The 20,412-nt window shown below is 40.3% G+C and overlaps 1 protein-coding gene across 3 annotated transcripts in view; it reads left to right on the forward strand.

Annotated features, from left to right (window-relative positions):
• The window catches only part of LOC122999719 (glutamate receptor ionotropic, kainate 2-like), a 74,491-nt gene that overhangs the window by 12,526 nt on the left and 41,553 nt on the right, over nt 1–20,412 (forward strand). For 2 of the 3 annotated variants that reach the window (XM_044376891.1, XM_044376889.1), the window contains 4 exons: nt 13,038–13,205; nt 14,716–14,979; nt 17,768–17,949; nt 19,251–19,304. In XM_044376891.1, coding sequence (XP_044232826.1) covers nt 13,038–13,205; nt 14,716–14,979; nt 17,768–17,949; nt 19,251–19,304 — 668 coding nt within the window. The remainder of the gene's footprint in view (nt 1–13,037; nt 13,206–14,715; nt 14,980–17,767; nt 17,950–19,250; nt 19,305–20,412) is intronic. The other variant, XM_044376890.1, reaches the window with a different exon arrangement.

A 20,412-nucleotide genomic window follows, 5' to 3' on the forward strand; every position in this document is an offset into this window, starting at 1 on the left:
TGCAGGTGTCCGTTCAGGTCTAATGGGCCATCCATTCAGTCGTTTAATTGAGTGTCTTTTATCTGCCTCCAGTGACCTCTTTTATTCTCCATTTCTCCCTCTTCATTTCTCCTCTCTCATCTATTTTTTTTCATGCCCCACCCCTCTTCCTCCTCCCTCCGCTCGGTCTCCAAAACTCTCCTCATTTTGGTTGTCTGACAGCACACCCATCTGCCATCTGCGTATTTTCCTACAGCTTACTCCGACTTTAGACACCATGGCCATCACCTGTTGTTTTCTAAACACATCTGACAGGCTGTGAGGAGACGGTGTGACAGCGAGGTGCACTTCAACATCAACTCAATATCCAGAATCCAGACAATAGAGTTTGCTGTCCATTTCCTGCTCCCCCCCCCCCCCTTTTTTTTGGTCCCATTTCTCCTTTGTCCTTCGCTGTCCTCTCCGCACCGTCTTTGTACCCCTTTGGCTCTCAGCTTGTCTCCTGGCCCTTCCCCTCTACTTTGTTCTCTCTCACTGTCATCACGCCTTATTTCCCCTCTTCCCCTGGTCTCAGTGTCCTTGCACACAAAGGCATGGATCCTTATTTGACATACACATTCCAAACCTCCATCTCTTATTGTACTTTTGAATTTCAAAGCAAAGAATACCTTCTCAGTCTCAGATTCCATTGAACTTCGCCAATCCTGCAGAGCACTGTGGCTTTTATCATCGTGACTTACTCTACAATGTGTTAAACATACTCTATATGAGACACGGGGCAGACGCTTGTGGAAAATACTCATTTGTCTAAAGGCTTAAAATGTCTTTATTTCATCTCCTTTACTCCATGTTCTTTTATGACAAAAATGGCTTTGATGAGACAATATAGATTAATGATATAGAATTCTAGTTTGAATGCATTGCAAACCACTAGCAACGACTCTCCTAGTGATTTATAATTGTTTAATTGTTTTCCATAAAGTGTCTATTAATTGCCCAATCTATATATTTATAATCTTCAGTATTTTAAAATCAGGGTTTAATAGCTTCGGTATCATCATGAAAAATGATCACTTTATGTGCAAGAATCTCTAAATTTATAAAGATTTCAGATTACTGAAATCCTGTAAATTATCCTGCGTAATAATCCTGCCCCCACCCCCTACAGAAACCCAGCTGTGAGAATTAAAAAGAGCTGCCTCCTGAATTAATTCTTGACCTTTGTCTCTGACGGGAGATAGCATCTGCCCTTCTACAAGAAAGAAAGTCTAATTTTACAGCCATTTGGTTAAAATTACAATGGAAAGAGTGTATTACAGGACTGTTTTTGATGAGCGGAAGAACAGCAAGAATTAGAATGAGAGCGAAGGGAGCAAAGAGGATGATAGTCTCATATAATTTGCTGTGACCTAATTGCAACATAAATGGAACTTCTTTTCAGCTCTGCACCGAGGTCGGATGCGTATATGTTAAATGCACATTAGAGATATTGTAATGTAAGTTTATTCTGCTATCGCCTTCTTTTCAGATAAGAGTGGCGGTTTCATGACTAAAATGTAAGTGCTCAAAAATGACGTGAGAGCCTTTTTAGAAGATGGTATTCACTTATCTTCCCACTTTCTGGCATGTATGCTGAGAGACAGTTGGAAATCCCACTGCTTAACTTATTTTGGTGAGTGATACTGCTTGAGGAATGGAGTATCCAGGGACGCTGGAGACACCCAGTCCATTATGCTTCATACTTGTCAGCGGCAGCACCATAAATGGATAATAATGCCCTAATGGTTTTTATCACAATGGGGGAAGTGATTATAAACCAGAGACACACATGCTCATGTAAAGTCACAATGTTCCCGAGACTGGACTCCTGCTTCTCTTGGCCTGCAGTGGATAATTAGCATCTCTCACACGTGCTTAGGCTTGATTAAAACTCAGTTTACAGTGAGCAGTGCTGTGAGGTCGCCATCTGTCACCTGCCGAGGCCACCGTGAGATGTACTCTAGTCAGAGGGAGTGAGAAAGGTGGTGTGTTTATGTGTGTGTGGTCGTTTGATAAAGGAGAGAAAAAAGATGGGGCATAGAAAGAGAAATGGCAAAGACGGGTGAGGCATGAAGCATTAGGAAGCGTTCTTTTAATAAACGGTTCCTCTTGCTCCTTATGACCCAAATCACATATTTTCTGTATTGGCAGAAAAACCTCCTGACTGCAGTTTTGGGATTTGTATTATTTACTCGAACTTTATAACCTTGTGACAGCAGTATTGGGAATACTCATTTTTTATACTTCAGTCAGATAGGAAGAGTGAGGCTCATAAAACCTACAGTAGGTGAAATGCAAAATGCATCAATCAAATACTAATATTTTCTTTACTGAAAAGACGATGCCTTTATGCCACAGCTTCAATATACAGTACACATCAAGTGCATGGTTTGTCTTTGTTATAAATGACACTGCATTGTTACTTCTCCTGAAAACACAATATTTATTGAATGCATTTGAATGTCATGCACCATTATAATCCAGACAAACTACGACTGTGGCAAGTAGTTATATGCTAAAAGGCACGTTTGCCCCCAATTAACAGAATTTGTTATTTGTGTGACTCTTGTTTCCGTGGTAATATCTTGAATATTGCACAATACATCCTGGGATATTTGGGCAGGTTGGGAAGATGCATTTAAATATAAGAATGGTATTCTCAGCTTTGGTATCTGTCAGATACAGTACAGGGGAAAGTAATTTCCAAAGTGGCCCACAGAGAAGCAACATAAAGACAACTGCAAAGTCTTTGCTTGCAAAGAGTGAAAATATTTATTGAAGCTTGACTGCTCTTCCTCAGGCAGCACCGAATGATGCCGGGGGAAGAGCACTGAGCTCAAAGCGTGTCGCCACCTTTTTGCATGTTATATTACCACCACTATAATGTCTGTCTGCTGCTCTGTGTGTTGCTGTTGATTTGTGTGCATCAGAAGCTTCATAAATAGTTTTACTCTTTGCGAGCAGGAAGCCTAAAAATGTCCTCATGTTGTTCCTCTGAGCTTGGAAAATGGTTGTCAGCAACAAGTACATGCTATTTGTGTGGAATGGCAACCCAGTCTCACATCAAAATGTGTAATAGTTACGTTGGTCCACAGCACAAAACGTATTAGTTACACAATAAAATGTGTTTTTGTGTTGAGAAATGTTAGATATCATTAAAAGAAAACCTGAACACGGTGACAGTGAGGAAAATAAATCCAGGCGGGTCCTCCAGTCAGCCAATCACAAAGCTTCAAATTCTGGATTTCAAATTCAACTCATCCCTGAGGCACTCTAAAATCTACGTTTTTTATTGAAAGAACATCATCAAGCAGTTACAGAAAATAACACCTATAACATAACAGTTCAGATAACTACACAATGCAAAGACAATGATTCAAACAACATGCAACTATATGGTTTCAGCGATAGCAGTGTCCATAGCAACCACCATAGCAACGATAGAAAGCATGAAAAAAATCTTCATAATAACTGACAAACTAAACATCAATAACGCTCACTGAATGAAGATTATGATAAATAAAATGCACATTTCTCACTAGAAATGTTATCACAAAGCATTTTAATGGAAAAACTATCTTAAAATATTGCATTTTCCACTGAAAGGAAAAGGAATGTCAACTTTTCTTTTTTCAGAAACTTGACAGTCATATGACATGGACACTAGGCCAAAAAACAACATAGGCATCTTAAAATTTTCGAGCCATTATTGTGAAACTAATACATTTTACTCTGTGGACCAATGTAGCTTTTACACATTTTGATGTGAGACTGTGTTGTGAATTGGCTCTAGCATGCATGTTTCACTTGCACTCTTTATAGTTTAATGACAATTCAGTACATTTTCTTTTTTTCCTCTAATTTACACAAACTAAAAATATCTCCACTTGCATGGAAGATAAGTAATTGATAAATTGCATTTTTGAAAAAGTAATTAACCTATATGCCATGCATCAGTACGTTCAGAAACATTACCACATGATGTTCTGGTAATAAAATGCTATACATGTCAAATTTGAGGAAAAAAAAAAAAAAAGTGTGTGAATGTGTGCACGTTCTGACACTATGAAACATGCACTCACCTCTCACTGCGTTTCTATGTTTGTCTAAGCAGGGTAGTCGAAACTCAGAAACAGGATTGTATCCCTCTAGTTTATACACATGTTGACGTGTTTATGTGTGAGCGGTTACTGCAGGATGGGAAGATGGTAATAATGTGAAATACAACACAACACCATAATAAACTCTAGTTGTGCACTAATGTTTCTGTAAGTAGCTTTTTTTTTATCACAGGAACAGGCTATTCTGTATCAGGTGTCAAGATATGTGTTTAATGATACACAACAACCATAGCATTTGAGCTCGTCTAATCCGAAGAGCAGGCATACATTTCTGTGAAACGCGTGTGTATGCATCTGTGTACATATCTTTGTGTGCAGGCAAGCATGCACACTTATACATCTTATTTTCACAGTAGTTGGTATTTCTTTCCAGTGGCATTCTCAACACGAGAGCAGTGGAGAGGTTGGAAACTGCGAGCAGTCAGAAGTCATTTGGGACTTCAGCAATTCAAGGCCTGTGGAAGTGTACTCACAGTTTGGCACAATTAGTACCAAAAGGGGTCCCTGCTTGACAAATTAGCACACAAAATGTCAGCCGGTAGTTTAGCACATCCACAATGAGCCCTTGCAAATTAGCACATATTTTGAGGAGGGAGTTGGCACATTATTATGAATAGAGAGAGCCTGGTAAATTAGCACATCTGTTGCCAGTGCTCAGAATTAATACATGTTATATGATCACTGGTTTCCCACTTGGAGCTGGGTCAGAGACGAGGTTTGTGGCACACGTTTCTAATTGAAGACCGTGTGTGTATGTGTGCTCATTATAGGAGATTGATGAGATTGATCTTCGGTAGAGCTAATTATTACCCTGAGTTTAACTAAACTTAGGTATGTTTGAAAGCCGCAGGCGTGGGCTTTAAATTCTCACATCAGTCACCTTTTTCCCCCGGACTCAGTTGTTTCTTACCTGACAGTTTTGTTTAGGCTCAATCCTTGGGAGTGCGTGATTGTGTGTGTTTGCACGTGTATGTTCAAGTGTGTGAGTCAGCTCGAGGCTTAGTGTCCAGCAGTGGCAGGTGACAGTCCAGTCCAGTGTCAAGAGGCTTTAGAGTGACAGGAGTGATTGTATTCTGGAGAAAAACAACAACAAACTTGGTCGGATAACAACGGCTAAACCATTGTTCACATAAGCTGCTTTCCAATGGTTTTATGTTCAGTTTCCATAATCAAACAGAGTGATTGATTAAGTGATTGATTAATTGCCGACTCGCTGGATTGAGGGACTTTTTAATGTGCTTATTTGATCTTGTTTTTTGAGTGATTTTCTCAAGTTTTTGATCCTTTTTAAAGTTTTTATTGCTTGGTTTTTCATGCTATAGAACATCTCAGGGTTCAGGGTTTTTTATTCTATTCTATGATAATTCAGGATTTATAAATGGAACCCTTGTTAAAATTTGCCTGACAAATACTAGTAGCCTATACAATTTATTTTATTCTTATCTCTCTTACTCTTATCTTTCTAATTTGATATAAGCCAATATTAGTAAATGAGTTTATTAGACTCAACATAGATCTCCTTCAAGTATCTTTTTAGAAAATGCACCTCTATTAACCATGTTTATTGCTTTCCTTATCTTGCTCTTACAAAAGCAAGACTCTGAGAGATATTATCTCTGAGCCAAGGCCAGAGAAGATGCAGCTGGTCAAACAATGCACTGGTAGTAATACTGCATATTCCTCCCATATATGTAAAGTAGAAAAGAATAAAAAAAGAAATGTAACCCCTCAGCAAACAAAAATGTTTGAAAGAAATAAGTACGACAGATTAACACATACCTTCAGGCATTTGGACAGGACCTGATTTCCTTTAAAAAAAAAACTTGAATTGAAAAAAACTGGATGTTATAATGGTTTATTTGTGTAATATCATAATACTGGCAATGTCCTGCACAGCTGATATATGCCATGCCCTGGTCAAATTTCTGGGGATCTTCAGGGAGAGAGAGAATTGGCCCTTGTGCAGCGTAGGAAGGTCAATCTACCGCAAGGGGAGCTTCAGATTAATGACCAGGGGCGGCGACTCTCTGCAGGCCTTCATGCATCATGTCCCATTCACCGCCAAACATGTCAGGGAGCGCTCCCATCGGGAATTTCAGGGATATAGAGCATTTCTATCACTTTTGCCTCTCGCCGATTGGCTCCGAGCACTGATCCTCACTGGCTGAAAGAAAGATGGAGGGAGACATAAACAGGCCAGGGGGTTGGGGTGCAGTGGGTGGTTTGAGGCCTTATAGCCAAATTGAGTGACTGCATGTGCATACCTGGGCCACTTGCCCTAACAACAGGGTTGCTCACCGGTTGCCATGGCACCCACCCCACAGCCCACCGCCATCCTGCAGCTGCGCTGCTGGTCATTAGTCACAGAGACAGGCCGTCCGCACTATCACAACGCCCTTCCTCCACCAATCAGCTGCTCAGATTCCAAAACTGCCCGGACCTCTCAGCCATAGCATAGATGCATGAGTCGCCATGGCAACATATCTGATTCCCATCTCCCATTGTACAAGAGCATCCTTGAGTAGAGAGAGCTAATTGTATCTTCATTCATAGTTTAGTAAGTAACCCTTGTCTTTTAGAAGCACATACGTTCTGCTTCTCAGAGCTGCGTCTGAGCAGTAGAATATATTTTACCAAAAGTGATAAACATTTTGATTACATCTACATGAATTTCACGGCTCATTCATTTCTATTGTTTGTGATGTGTGTCCTTTAGAGGTGAATGATTTCTATTTACAGGAATTAATTTTAAATTATCTTTATTTCTGTCAGAAATTAGCCAATGACCAAGTTACCTTCTAATGTTCAATCCCAAAATGCACTTCATTAACTGTGACATTAAAAGGGAGTAGAATTTACATAAAGGAGACGCCCTCCAATACTGCACTTTCATTTCCACTTTCTGTTCAGTCTCTCTCTCTCAAACACACACACACACACACACATGCACACACAGATTCAGACACTCAGATCAGCAGACCTGTTTTCTCGTCAGGGTGATTATCCAGCTCATAACTCACTCAGAGCTTTCATTTGCACCATAATTCACACCAGTCCCAATCATGGTGGCTCTATAATTCACACACACACACTGATTATCTCAGCTGTAACTCACACACCTGCAGTCAGAAGGACCACAGCAGCAAGAAGTGCGAGGAGGACAGAAAAGAAGGATGATACAGGACAGATCATTGACTTTAAGTGACCTAAATTTACATTACACCCCAAACAAGACACAGTTTTCCCAAAATCCAGTTTCGGAAAAATGTCATGTCGGATTCGTCACTCAGCATAAACAATAAGAAATATGTAAACTAAGGAATCACATAACATGTTACCTCCCAAACCATTAAAGCAAAAGATAACAGTTTCTGTGTGCTACTGTAACATATTCCAATGTAATTTAATGTTTGACATCTCTCTTGAAATATTTAATTCAGTGTTTCTGCTCCTCCGTGATCTCAAAAGTATATGATTTCTTTTCAGCCAGCATGTCCAAGCCATGCAGAGTGCCAAAGAAATCTGATGAGCATAACTTAATACACTTCTGCTCATTTTCAGATTCGTTGAACAGGCCAGCAGAGCTCAGTCTGCTCCCTCAGGGCAATAGTGTAATAATTATCTATTAGGTCGGACTGACATGATTCTTATCATCTTTAATGGTGATTCTCGGGTATTCGTTCTTTTGAAGATTAATGTGCCATTTCAGTGAAATGAAATGCCATGAATAGCAACATGTTCACATCACAGTGCTGTATAGCAGGCGGACCAACGCATGAAAACCTCATTTCTATAGCTCACTCAATGACATAGTGAACACTGTGACATTCTTCTCTCATTTCTGCTCAAATTCACCTACTTCAGGTCTCTACCGGTGAAAGAAAACACCATAAAATAAAGCAAGATTAAAAGTAAAGTAAGCACAACATATGGCTGTACAACGGTGACAGTGATAAAGCTTACTTCCCTAAGTTAATGACATCTTCTTTGCCCTCCTGCCTTTTCTATCACTCCCTGCCACGGCCAGTCACTATTTATAGCCGCTATGTCTATTATTGTACAGCTCTCTCTCTCTCTTTCACCACTCTTTTAAAAAAAAATCCCTCACTCTCTTCCCCTCTTTTTCCTCTTTCAGTCTCACTTTCCCTCGCTCTCTGTAATTGAATCGATAAACAGGCTTTAAACTTTTTTCAGTTTGGATTTCGTCAAACCGGCTCGGTTCTCTTGAGAGGACGGGAGCCGTGGATGGACTCCTGAACTCTACTCTCGTCTCCGAGAGTGGTTCTCAGAGCTGCTCTCAGCTACGACTTTCATCTTTTCCCCCCTCATCCATTCTCTTTTAAGTTTGATTTCTGTAAAGCTTTCTCAGGATTTAGTCCATCCTCAAAGGTGTTCTATAGCTTTTGGAACGTGCGTTTGCTTTTTTTTTTTTTGTAATATGTTTATATTTTGAAAGTTGAAAGCAGTTGCTCAACTCTATAGTTGTTTTAGCTGTTTGACATATAAATATTCTTTGTGAAACTTTAATGTGGTGCAGACTCCGGCATATTGCACCACTCACGACATGGCTTTACCTCATCCTAATGATGTGTGAAAATACTATCATCATTCTCACTGACCCCATTTACACCTGAATTTTAAAATGTCCTGGGTGATGGGCTTGTAGGTTATACATTTTGTAAATGTTCCCAAATCAGATAAAAAAAAAAAAACAGAGCAGACACACTGTACTTATTGTCACTGTAATATTTCTCTAGCATCCGTGCAAGTTGGAGTCAGATTTACTGACATGCATTTTTTGGTGATTGTCATGTAATGTAAAATAATGTTAACGTCTCTCTTATCATAATCCTGAAATTAAGCACATTGTAGTGTGCCGGTTCAAACACCGCCTTTCTTTGTTTGGGATTCTGAACTGCATTTATGGACCTTCTGGAGCTTTAATCATTTTTTGTGCAGCTCAAAATAATTGACAAGTCTGAAGGGAGCTTTTTTAAGTTAACAACACCTTACTTTGCAGCGGTTATTATTCTGTTTGGCTCATGCGGCGTGGTGAAACAGCGCGCATTGTTTGTTTTTGTGTCAAGGCTTTTGCTTTGTCGATAAATGAGTATCGCGTGGTGTGATTGTCATATAACCAAAAGGTAACAAGATTTTTTTAGGCAGGCACAGCATGGTACTCTCATCAGGATGCTCCCCCCATTAAACATCAACAAAAGAAACTGCTGTTTGTCATGATTGTAATGAATAATTTATTAATTTACTAACAAATAATTTACTAATTTTGGATTGATACTCAAATTTAATCCCATAAATTTTAAATTCTGTTTTGACTGACCTTCTGTCTGTTCTTGCCTCTTTTTCACCCTCTTTCTATACTTTTTATGTATGTTTTTTGATTTCTCCCTCATTTCTGTTAACCTACGCTCTTGTTTTGTCTTTGCTGTCCTCTCATTCGAGAATCATTCAAATCAATGGAACAAAATGGAAGCGTTAACCTTTCCGAATGAGGGAGTTAAAGAAGGGCACCCACCCCTGAACTCACCTCCCTACGGCAGCACAGTGGCTCATTGGTTCGCACTGTTGCCTCACAGCAAGAAGGTCCTGGTAGGGATCATGCACCACTTTTGTGGGGCATTTTTAGCTATCAGAAATAATTAATAATCATCAGAAATAATAATTATATTAAGTAATTTAATTGACAGAAAATCCACCTTGGGGCACCATCCTTAAAAAGGGAAAGGATGGCCAATTCATTGATTCAGTCTAATTAAATATACTAAACTATCAATTTGGAACTCTGATTAATAAAAATTTCATAACTGCAACCAAAATTACCATATCAATAGCTAGTAAAGATTGAAGGATTTTGGAGTTCTACAGCGAAGAGGCTGGTAATATTCACTCTTGTGCAACATTAAACAGACCAGCAGGTATATCCAAAAGCATTTATTTAAAAGGATAAAAGAGAGAAAAAGACACACAATATGTAATCTTACTAAATGTACCTATATACGTGCGTGTGCGTGTGTGTGTGTGTGCGTGTGTGTGTGTGCGTGCGTGTGTGTGCGTGTGTGTGTGTGTGCGTGTGTGGGAAAACAGACAAAACAAAAATGGATGACTCAAAATGGCGACTGGGACCGCATGGTGGTAAACAAAGGAAAACTATGATGTCTGTGAAGATTCTCAGTCATCCAGGTCATGATTATCTAAGGAGGGTTGAATTGAGGGCAAATGGACTTGGTTGTAGACATTAGAAGACATTTTGACTTTCATCCAAGGGTCTTCTTCAGTTCTAACTGACCGGTTGGGAATCCCAGGTATTTAACCTCTTTGGGGTCGTCATCAAGGTCATTGATGCCACTTGGTTCTAGGTTTGCAATGGTATGAGATTTTCATGGTATGATAACCGTCTCAGAAAATATCACGGTATACGGTATTTCATAATTATTATTATCAGTTACAATGACCCTAAAATGAATGAAAACAGATGCCTGTTTTTTTTTGGTTGAACAAAAACTTTATTATAATTGAAACTTGAAACATTTTTTTTAATGTTAGTGAGTGTAAAAACTTGGTTTGCATGTTAGCACCAGTGATGGAGGACGTATTCACATCCTTAACTTAAGTACTAGTACCACACTGTAAAAGTACTCTGTTACAAGTAAAAGTCCTGCTTTGGAAAAGTTTAAGAAAAGTATTTAAGTATTATCACGGAAATGTACTTAACCATTACACCTTAAGTATTAAAAGTAAAAGTACTCCATGCAGAGAAATGTCCCCTGTGTGGCTGTTTGCACAAAGGTCCAGTCAGGGTATCCACAAGCTTTAATGTCATCCTTCAGGTGTTTGTGCTCCTTCTCTTGGGCCTGGGCACTTGTTGGTACATTATGTTCCACTGTGTGGTGAGAGTCAAAGAGTATTGGTCTGTGTATGTAGGTTTCTTGTATTCTCCAGTGTGGAGGCTTCTGTATATGGCAGTGTATATGGCACAGTCCATAAAGGCCAAGCTGTTGTTCCTCTCATGTGAACATGATGTTACTGTCTGCTGAGTTAATGTGTTCTGTGAAGGTTTGCACTTCCTGGGTTTTAATTGTGACCCATGTGTCATCCACATATCTAAACCAGTGGCTTGGTGCTGTTCAGAACAGGAGCTAGTAGTACGCTGTGTTTAGGACCACTGTGCATCTTCCTGTATCAGCTGGTAGGATGGTGATGTTTTGGTCCTTGCTCAGTGACGTCATGGTCGTCCTTTCCTGAATGATGAGGTTGGAAGGGGGTGTCTTCACATTGGGAAGGGTTGCCGATACCTACTCTTGGTAAATGCTGTGGTGTGATGGCAAAGTTTAATCCTTTGGCTAGGACATCTTGCTCTAATTGGGTGAGTTCCGCATCTGACAGGCACCCATCTGTCGTTTGTTTTGTCCAGTGTGGAATTATCTCTCTTTTGCCTCCAGGTATGTTCCTCTGCTTTCCTAGTGTTGCTGGCTCACGATTGTAGGTTTTGGAATTTCCATGTCTGTCTTTCCTTGCTTTTGGCATGTTGAGACAGTTGTTCCCTCTCAATAAAATCAGTGACCTTTTCTGAGACTGCGCTGGGCAATGTGATTTCAATATCTGGAGTAAAAGCTTCAGTGGTGAAATGGACCTGTCTCACTCTCTCACTCAGTAGCTGGTTCTGCGCCTTCTCTAGGATCATTCCAGCTCTGTGGCCTTTTACTGTAAAATCTAGATGTAGGCTATTGATATGAGTCTGTGTTGTCAGCATCTCAAGTTAAATCGTAGGTGGTTTCTGTAGTCTGCAATTTTCCTGGCTGTCCTTTCACACTCTCGTACCATTCTGAGGGTGTTCATCCCGAAATGCTCAGTATGATGTTTGTAAAGATTCTCAGTCATCCAGGTCATGGTTATCCAAAGAGGGTTGAATCAAAAGCAATTGGACTTTGTTGTAGATATTTGAAGACGTCTTCCATGTGCCATTGCTATGCTAATGCCATGCTATGCTAGGCTAGGCTTAGTTTGTTACCAGTCTTTGGAGAGAGAGAGAGATGCTTTGGCTTGTTGCTTTCTAGAGTCCAGTGAGCTGCAGGCCTGTGCGTGGTACAGGCTGGAGTTGCTGCCGGTTGTGGATGAGCCAAGCTTGGAAGAGTTGTTTCCGGTGCTGAAGTGCGGTTTGTCAGTGATCCAACCGTGCAGGTTGGAGGAACTGGTTGCTCCTTTGTTCTCATTAAAGAGTTAGCAGCGAGCTCAGCGCTAACTTGGCTTTGTGGCTGAGGAGGTCAGTTGTGCTGGCTGTGCGGCTCCTATGGTGTAGCTGCTGCCACTAAATAAACTTGAATCAGGCAGGCCTTTGTGTCATTTCCGTGAAGAAGGGAGCTTGGTGTGTCTGTTTTGTGCAGGCCTCACGGGGGTCAGAGAGCCACAGTCTGCAGCAGCAGCTCCTGCATGTAAGTGCGTGGGCAGAGCAGATAGTTGCTGTTGCCCCTGCAGCAGCAGTGAGGAGAAAGAGAAAGAAACAGAGGCCAGCTGACCCTTTTAATGACCTGGTGACGTCATGATCGGTCATAGGTCACACTGACCAACGGTGATGACCGACGACTACCACAGAACTCAAATGAGCTGAGATCCAAACGCTTAATTCACAGTGTAAATCTGTTTCATGTCAGCATGTGACTGAGCTGTTTAAAGCTGTAAACTCAATAGCATCATTAATATGGGAGTACAAATACTGAAGTGAGTGTTAAAATGATAGCACCACTTGGGTTGTAATTGCCTGCATCACATTGATCATTTACTTGAATGTCACTTGTGTTAAGGAATCTATTGCAATTAGATGAGAAGGAAGTGGCTATTCACACCTCTCATTCTCTTCTGATTTTTTTTTTTCTCAATCCCCAGGAGGAATATTTGAATCCATTGAGAGCGGCCCCTCCGGAGCAGAGGAACTAGCCTTTAAATTCGCTTTGAACACAATCAACAGGAACCGCACCTTGCTCCCTAACACCACACTGACCTATGACATCCAGAGAATAAACATCTTCGACAGCTTTGAGGCCTCCAGGAAAGGTGAGTCAGGATGTATGGAGGAACTTTCATCAACACCTTGTTAATCTGTAGTTAATCACGATTAGGTGAAATTGTATTGAACTGTCTAGATCAAATCTGTATAGTTAAAACAAACTAAGTTTTTTCAGAAATTAAGAAAAGTGGTTTTCTCATATGACTCCCATGAAATTACCAAGAAATTAGTTTTGCCCAACTGCATAAGTGTCTTTTCTGAAACGCTGTGGCAGTTCTCAAAATGCTAAGAGCAATCACCTCATCATTTTATACTGAGAAGTACAACACTTAATTTGTCCAGCAAAAGGCTGTCACTTACTCGAAATATTTAATGCTTATGTCAAAAGTAAATAACTTCTTTAACGAGTCCATCACTGCCACCAAAATGACCCTTTTATCACTGCTTAAGTCAAGACAGCCAAATGTCTAAGGAGCAGACAGAAGACACTAAAATGATATTTCTTTATGTAATTTCTCATCGAGACTTACACACGATGACACCCAATACTAAAGTCAAATATACAGCCAAATAATAAACTCATGGTAGTTTCAACAATTTATACAGGTTTCTCACAGGTTTTCCCCCTGGTAACAGTAAGACTGAAAAATAAAACTGAAAATACAAAAAAATGAAAGTACAGTAAAAACAAATGTCTCAATACAAGAAGTGCATGTATATAAAGAGATATTTAGAAATAAAAGAACAAAATTTAAGTCCTCTGTAGCACCTCAGCGGCTATCCAGATGCTCCTGTCTACTGTATCTGGTCACACCGTTTCATCAGATATTTTTACTTTATACCCATACTTTACAATACATAATTTTTTTTGCATTGTACAATCTGATATGTTCTCACAGCAACAATGATGCTCTATTTTTACATCTTTCGCTCTGCATGAAAGGGCCATTGTCTCTCTGTGATGTCTGCCTGGTCCATATCACAGTAATCATCAGTCATGAAAATGACTCGACTTATGAAAGAGTACATACGCATTCAGGGAAAAAAATGCATCCAGAAGAAATAAAAGATTAACACATCCAAAACTTTCATGTTACAGTATGTTTCCACAAATAATTTGAAATGCTTGCTTTTGAATGTTTGGTGTAATAGCTCAAAGGTAATATGAACTGTACCAAAGATTTCAGACAATCCTAGAAAATCCATTTAGACAATCATGAAATCAATTTAGTGTTCTTTTCAAGGTCAGGATGAAGGTAGAATTTATTGTCATTCTCTCCAGAAACAGTACTCAGAACAAAGGGGAATGGAATTGCGGTGTATGCAATAAAGAAACTTTTCATTTTTCTTAAAGAAAAAGGTACAAAAGACAAAATAAAGAGTAAGGAGTCCAAACCTCCACAAAGGTTTAAATAACATGAAATTCAATTGTTAAAATTCATTTTAAATGATTAATGATTAAATGATTTTACAGGGTCCATGCAATGATTTTGAAACAATAACTCTGTTAGAAACAATAAACTGACTTATCACTTCCTCCGCTTGCTACCCCACCAGCATGTGATCAGCTTTCCCTCGGGGTGGCGGCCATTTTTGGCCCCTCACACAGCTCGTCGGCCAACGCGGTCCAGTCCATCTGCAATGCTTTGGGAGTGCCCCACATCCAGACCAAGTGGAAGCATCAAGTGTCAGACAACAGGGACTCGTACTATGTCAGCCTGTACCCCGACTTCTCCTCCCTCAGTAGAGCCATCCTCGACCTGGTGCACTTCTTCAAGTGGAGAACAGTCACTGTGGTCTATGACGACAGCACAGGTACAGGTACAGTTGGTGTCTGTCTTTTTCTTACAGTACAGTGGTACGTCTGTGTCATATGAGGATGACTGTGATGATGTTTAAAAGCTGCAGCCTTTACACCCTGAAATGTCCAGGAAAAAAATGGTACCAGGTGAACTACAAAAAGCCACACTGCTGCTCAGAGTTCAGTGAGTGCTTTGTAACCTGTCAAGTTAATTCAGAAATCAATAGCTTACTGTTCTGCCTCAGTCCTCCAGGTGCTGCCCGTGTCAGTCTTTCAGGAGAGTGAGCAGCAGTATAGAAAAAAAGAGAACCACATTACCCAGAATGACCCAATGTCTCTTCAGATTAATGCAATGCACAATTGTAGTATGTGGGGGCTGACAACAGCCATTAATAACACACAGAGACACTTGATCTCTGAGGGTGGCTATCAAATGTGTCTGTGAGCCATTTTGTCTATCCTGTGACTTTGCGAAGTGGCTCATAATATGCATTTTAAAAGACGAGTCGTATTTTAGCTGGAGTGCAGTGATATTTTTATGAGGTAAAGTGTGAACGCTCCAGAGAAGATAACAATATTCAAATGCATATTCACAATTTATGAGCTATTTGGCATGATGTGCTTGACAACTTAATGTAAGTAAATTAGACAGAGTTGAGAGGAGGTTTCAAGTTTAGACAGGTTGCATAATGAATTCACTCTCAATTCTGAACAAACGAATATTGTCTTGTAGCTGACATCTTAAATGATGTCTCTTACTAGAGATCTAAACCCTTTTCTGTTCCTTTTTATCATATAACAGCGTTTTTAAACCATTAGTTTTTTTTTAATTAATATTTTTATTAAGAAGTATGGCACATGAGAAGAGGAAACTGTCAGTTTAACAATGAGAATCACAGCTAGAGCGTAGGAACATAATAATAAAGTGCTGTGCATCTCAATGGATCAAAGAAAAAACAAGCCATGCTTTCTGCCTTTTTAAGGGTGTTTTCACACTATTAAAAGATCAAGCCCCACAAAAACCAAACCAAACAGAATGAGAGACTACCATCTCCCCACAAAAACCTGCTCTAGAAAGGGAGATAAGTAACCAACCCACTTGTATGGGAATAATAAGAATGAAAGAACCATTAGTTTTATAGCTATTTTGTTTCCTCCAGATATCCTCCAGTCCTTTCACATCTGTTGCCTACATTTTAGTAAACAGCCAATCCTGCTGCATGCAAGCACCCGTACGTTAACCTCGAATGATATCGCAATGACTCGTCCCACTTGCCACATTATTCTGACTCATCTCCTTGACTTCTCTACACTTCCTGCCTTGGAGCTCAGTACGTTAACGCTCTCGTTCTTCAGCAAGCTGCCCCAGTGGGATGCCAAAAGGTGACCTCTCGCCTCCCCCACTGTCAGATAGGAGCGGCCCGGGCCTCCTCTATGGAGCATGTAACACACCTGACGCCCTGAAAAGTGTGACAGCTGCATAGCTGCGTAACTCTCCCCCCACTGCTTCCACCTGGTCCCAGGCTGTAATCACACAGCTTCATGCTCCAGGGCCCTGAGCTACTGATTGGAGCCTATCTGACGGCTGGCAGGAAAAACTATCGGAGGGGATAAAATATTCACACACAGCCGTTAGAAGATCCAGGGGGAAAGTCTGAAGGCATTAGCCAGAGCCCACAAACATCTACACTGACGGTTTTTCTCAAACGTTGAGCTCCCTTGACAGATTTTTTTTTTCTTGCTTAACACCTCCCAGAGTGTCAGTATGAACAAAAACAGGGAGACAGAGACATGCCCTAGAGTAGGGATCTATTGGGATTGCCTGAGGAAAGCTCTAGGAGGTTCAGTATTCCTCCCTACAATGGTACTTTTCACAACAAGACCTGCATGTTCCTATTTCACACCAATCTTTCTATAGGCCTCGGGGAGACCCAGCTCCACTCACAGTAAGACCATTAAACTGCTCACACAGCACTTCATTTCAAAATAAAAAATAGGCTGAGCTATCTTAAAGTGGTTCCACGAAACAGAAAAAAAATCCTATCTCTCTCCAGTTCCCTCTTGAACTACCCTCGCTGCTCCATCCATTTTTATATCCATGACAAGTAATCATCTCTCCCATCAATCCAGCCTCTTTCATCCTTGGACTCTGAGGTTCTTTACTGAGGTAGAAACTCATTGTAATCTCATCGCAGTATCTCCCGGAGAGCTTTCTACCTGAGCGTGTGGTCGAGAAATGAAAGGTGAAGACTGTAGCTCAATATGTGACGGCAGTGTTAGGCTCCCCAGGGGCAAGTACATGCTGGGCAAACGGAGCCTCTCTCATCAGAACACATCTGAAGTGTGTGTGTGAGAGAGAGACAGGAGAGGCAGGGTTGACTGCGACTTTCCATCAGGATAAAATTGAACCTATTCCATGCTACTGTATGGTATCATGGAAGACGAGAGCGAATCAACATTTGGGAGGCTTCTGTGGGATTGGAAGTTTCTGTAGGAGGGTGCAGATTGAGGTTCTTTCTATTTTGTGCTTTTGGTATAAAAGAGTGCAATGTGCTGGGTTGGTGTTAAATTCTCTTGATAGATCTGTAGCAGTCTGTTTGCTTGCCAAGTATGAGTAGGAGGATCAATAGACTGTGGATTAGGAAGGCATGTATATGAGCCTTTTTCTGCTGAGAAAACCTGAATACAGTTGGTTTTATGGCCTCCTCAGAACCAGAGATAGTTCAAAATGGCAGCAGATCAAACACATCATGTCGCTGCATCTTTAAAATTCCTTTTTCACGCTATATGTATCGCCTTTGTCTGCAGGTCTCATTCGACTGCAGGAGCTGATCAAGGCACCGTCACGATACAACATTCGTTTGAAGATTCGACAGCTGCCCACAGAGACCAAGGATGCCAAGCCACTTCTGAAAGAGATGAAGAAGGCAAAGGAGTTCCATGTCATTTTTGATTGTGGGCACGAGATGGCTGCCTGGATACTGAAACAGGTATGAAACCAGCTTAATGAGCCATGATAGTTTATTAGTTTCAAAAACCAAACTTGGGGAACTATTCACTTTTAAGTTTGATATGTAAACAATTACAGCAGTAAAGCTGATGCAGCTGAACATTTGTGAATAAGATGAGTCAATTTATCATAGTTCTGTGTGAATTTAATTAAAAGTAAATTAACTACAGTCCCCAAATTTACATAATTTACATTCAGTGCTAACAGTTCATTCCATGTGTATATGTACCAAAACAAAAAGCTCATATGTGTGCCCTTTATTACTCTTTCTCTCTTTTAGCACTGATGCAAATGATTCAGATACAGTCTTGCCCCGTGCATCTTTAATCTCTTAGTAGAATATTAGATCTCTACTACTGAGCCGTCAAAATGGATGCTCTCCATTGCACAATAAAGGTTTTTTAATTAGAAAGTCTAATTCCGCTCACAGCCATGTTAAATTCATTTAACAGAGGCACATTATTCATGAGAACTGCGGGGGTCTTATTGAACTGAAGTCTTCTCACAAGCATATTGCACTGTTTTCAATTTTCCATACAGCTGTGTGTCTATGGGAAACAACAAGAATGATTATTTATTGATGGCGAATACTTGGTAGGCTCAACGAAAACATATACTGTATGTCAACAGCTCAATTCAGTGCTACTTTCAGCACACTCATGAAGACTACCGGCTTAAATTCTGTGTGTTAATTGTTCTCCGGTAATTGCAACACTTCTTCGTATTCATTGTGATCACACATGGTCTTTTCTTGACAGTAAAGACCCCTAATAGTGTGCCCAAAGAAGATAACAAGGAAAGTTGTTATACATTTCTTTCTGCATATTCACATAGAGAGGCAGCACAAACAACACAGTTTGTGTGAAAATTACCTAACACTTAAATATTTTGTAAGAAGATGCTCCACTACTTTTATTCTATTTATTCTTTTATTCATTTATTCGCTTTTTAAACATAAATTTCTCTTTCATTTTTTGGTCAGACTGTGGAGTGGAAGATTAAAACAGTACTTCTTGTGTGATAATGGCATCTCATTCTAAGTTTGATAATAATTCGATGAATCTATTAATCATTTCAAAATGTTGGAGACACGTTTATGGTATCTTTTAGTGGGAAACCTTTTCTCTCTCAGCTGCTTTCCTGGTCAGGAGAGAGATTTCAGGTTGACTATACAAGTTAAATAACAGCTAAATGAAAGGTGAGGTTGAATAGAGTAATAAGCTCATTAAGCTATTAATCTTTGATTTTTAGTTACTGCCTGCTGTTCTTTTCTCCCCGCAGGCCCTGGCCATGGGTATGATGACAGAGTACTACCATTATATTTTTACTACCCTGGTGAGTAAACTAGCATTTCTTTTTTATGTTGACAATTCACAATTGACGCAATTCAACTATGTACTTTATTGTGTATTAGATTTTTTGGCACTGCACTATCCACTTGATGAGGTGTGAAGTTTTCTTTTTCTGGGATTATAGCAATGCAAACATTCACCTGTTTTTGCTTGTTGCAAGGCAAAATTCATCCATCTGTCTGGGTGTCTGATAGCAGGTTTTGCTTCTTCTCTGAGAATTAAATCAAATATGACTCAACCAGGAGCCAGCCTATTATTTTCGTTTTTCTGAAGCATTTTTAGTGCCTGAACTACAACCTGACTTGAGCAGATAGACACCGTTGGCCTTGAAAAGCTGATTCATTGCCATATAGATCATTAGAAATATACTCTTCGCATTTTGAGCTATCAGTTGAGAATTTTTTATTTCAGTTTGTTTTCTAAATTCTGCACTGACCTTTTTACCCCAACTGGTCATCCATAACCCTGAGTGCAGGAAACAAAAGCAGTTGGATATATTTTACTCTGACTCTGGCAGCATTTGAAGTTCTCCAAAGTTCTTTGATCTAGCCACTACAAAGATTGCTTGCTACGCTCCAGATGAAAAGCAGCATATCTTCGCTTAGCCCAGAGAACAGAAGACTCAGACTAGCTCAGATAATAGCCCTGAGTAGATGAGACTGTCACCCATTTGGTCCATTATAGCCCTAACAAACAAATGGCATGCTGTGTTGTTTGGAGCACAATTGGAAAGGCTGAGAGAAAGGTTGGAGAAAACTGACCTGAAAAAGACATTTACCAGTGCACAGGACATGTAACTATCCCTGGTGCATCCACATAAAAACCTGGCTAGATGAAAGGGGAGGGTGTGAGTGACAGCAGGTATGTCATTGGGAAAGGAAAGAGAAAGGTAATAGACCTGTTTCAGCAGCATGCTGCTGCTTGTCGGGGTGGAAACGTGCCTACTTTAACATCAGCCAGTGTTTGGCAGGTTGGATGCCTCTGTGCTGGCCAGAGCTACTGCTGTATACTGGTACTAAGCCATCCGTGCTGCTTTCAGAATACGACAGCAAACATTGACCATGGCACCCCCATTCTGTGTCCATCACCTG

The sequence above is a fragment of the Thunnus albacares genome, chromosome 16 (genome assembly GCF_914725855.1).
Source record: "Thunnus albacares chromosome 16, fThuAlb1.1, whole genome shotgun sequence".
In the NCBI taxonomy this organism is placed as follows: Eukaryota; Metazoa; Chordata; class Actinopteri; order Scombriformes; family Scombridae; genus Thunnus; species Thunnus albacares.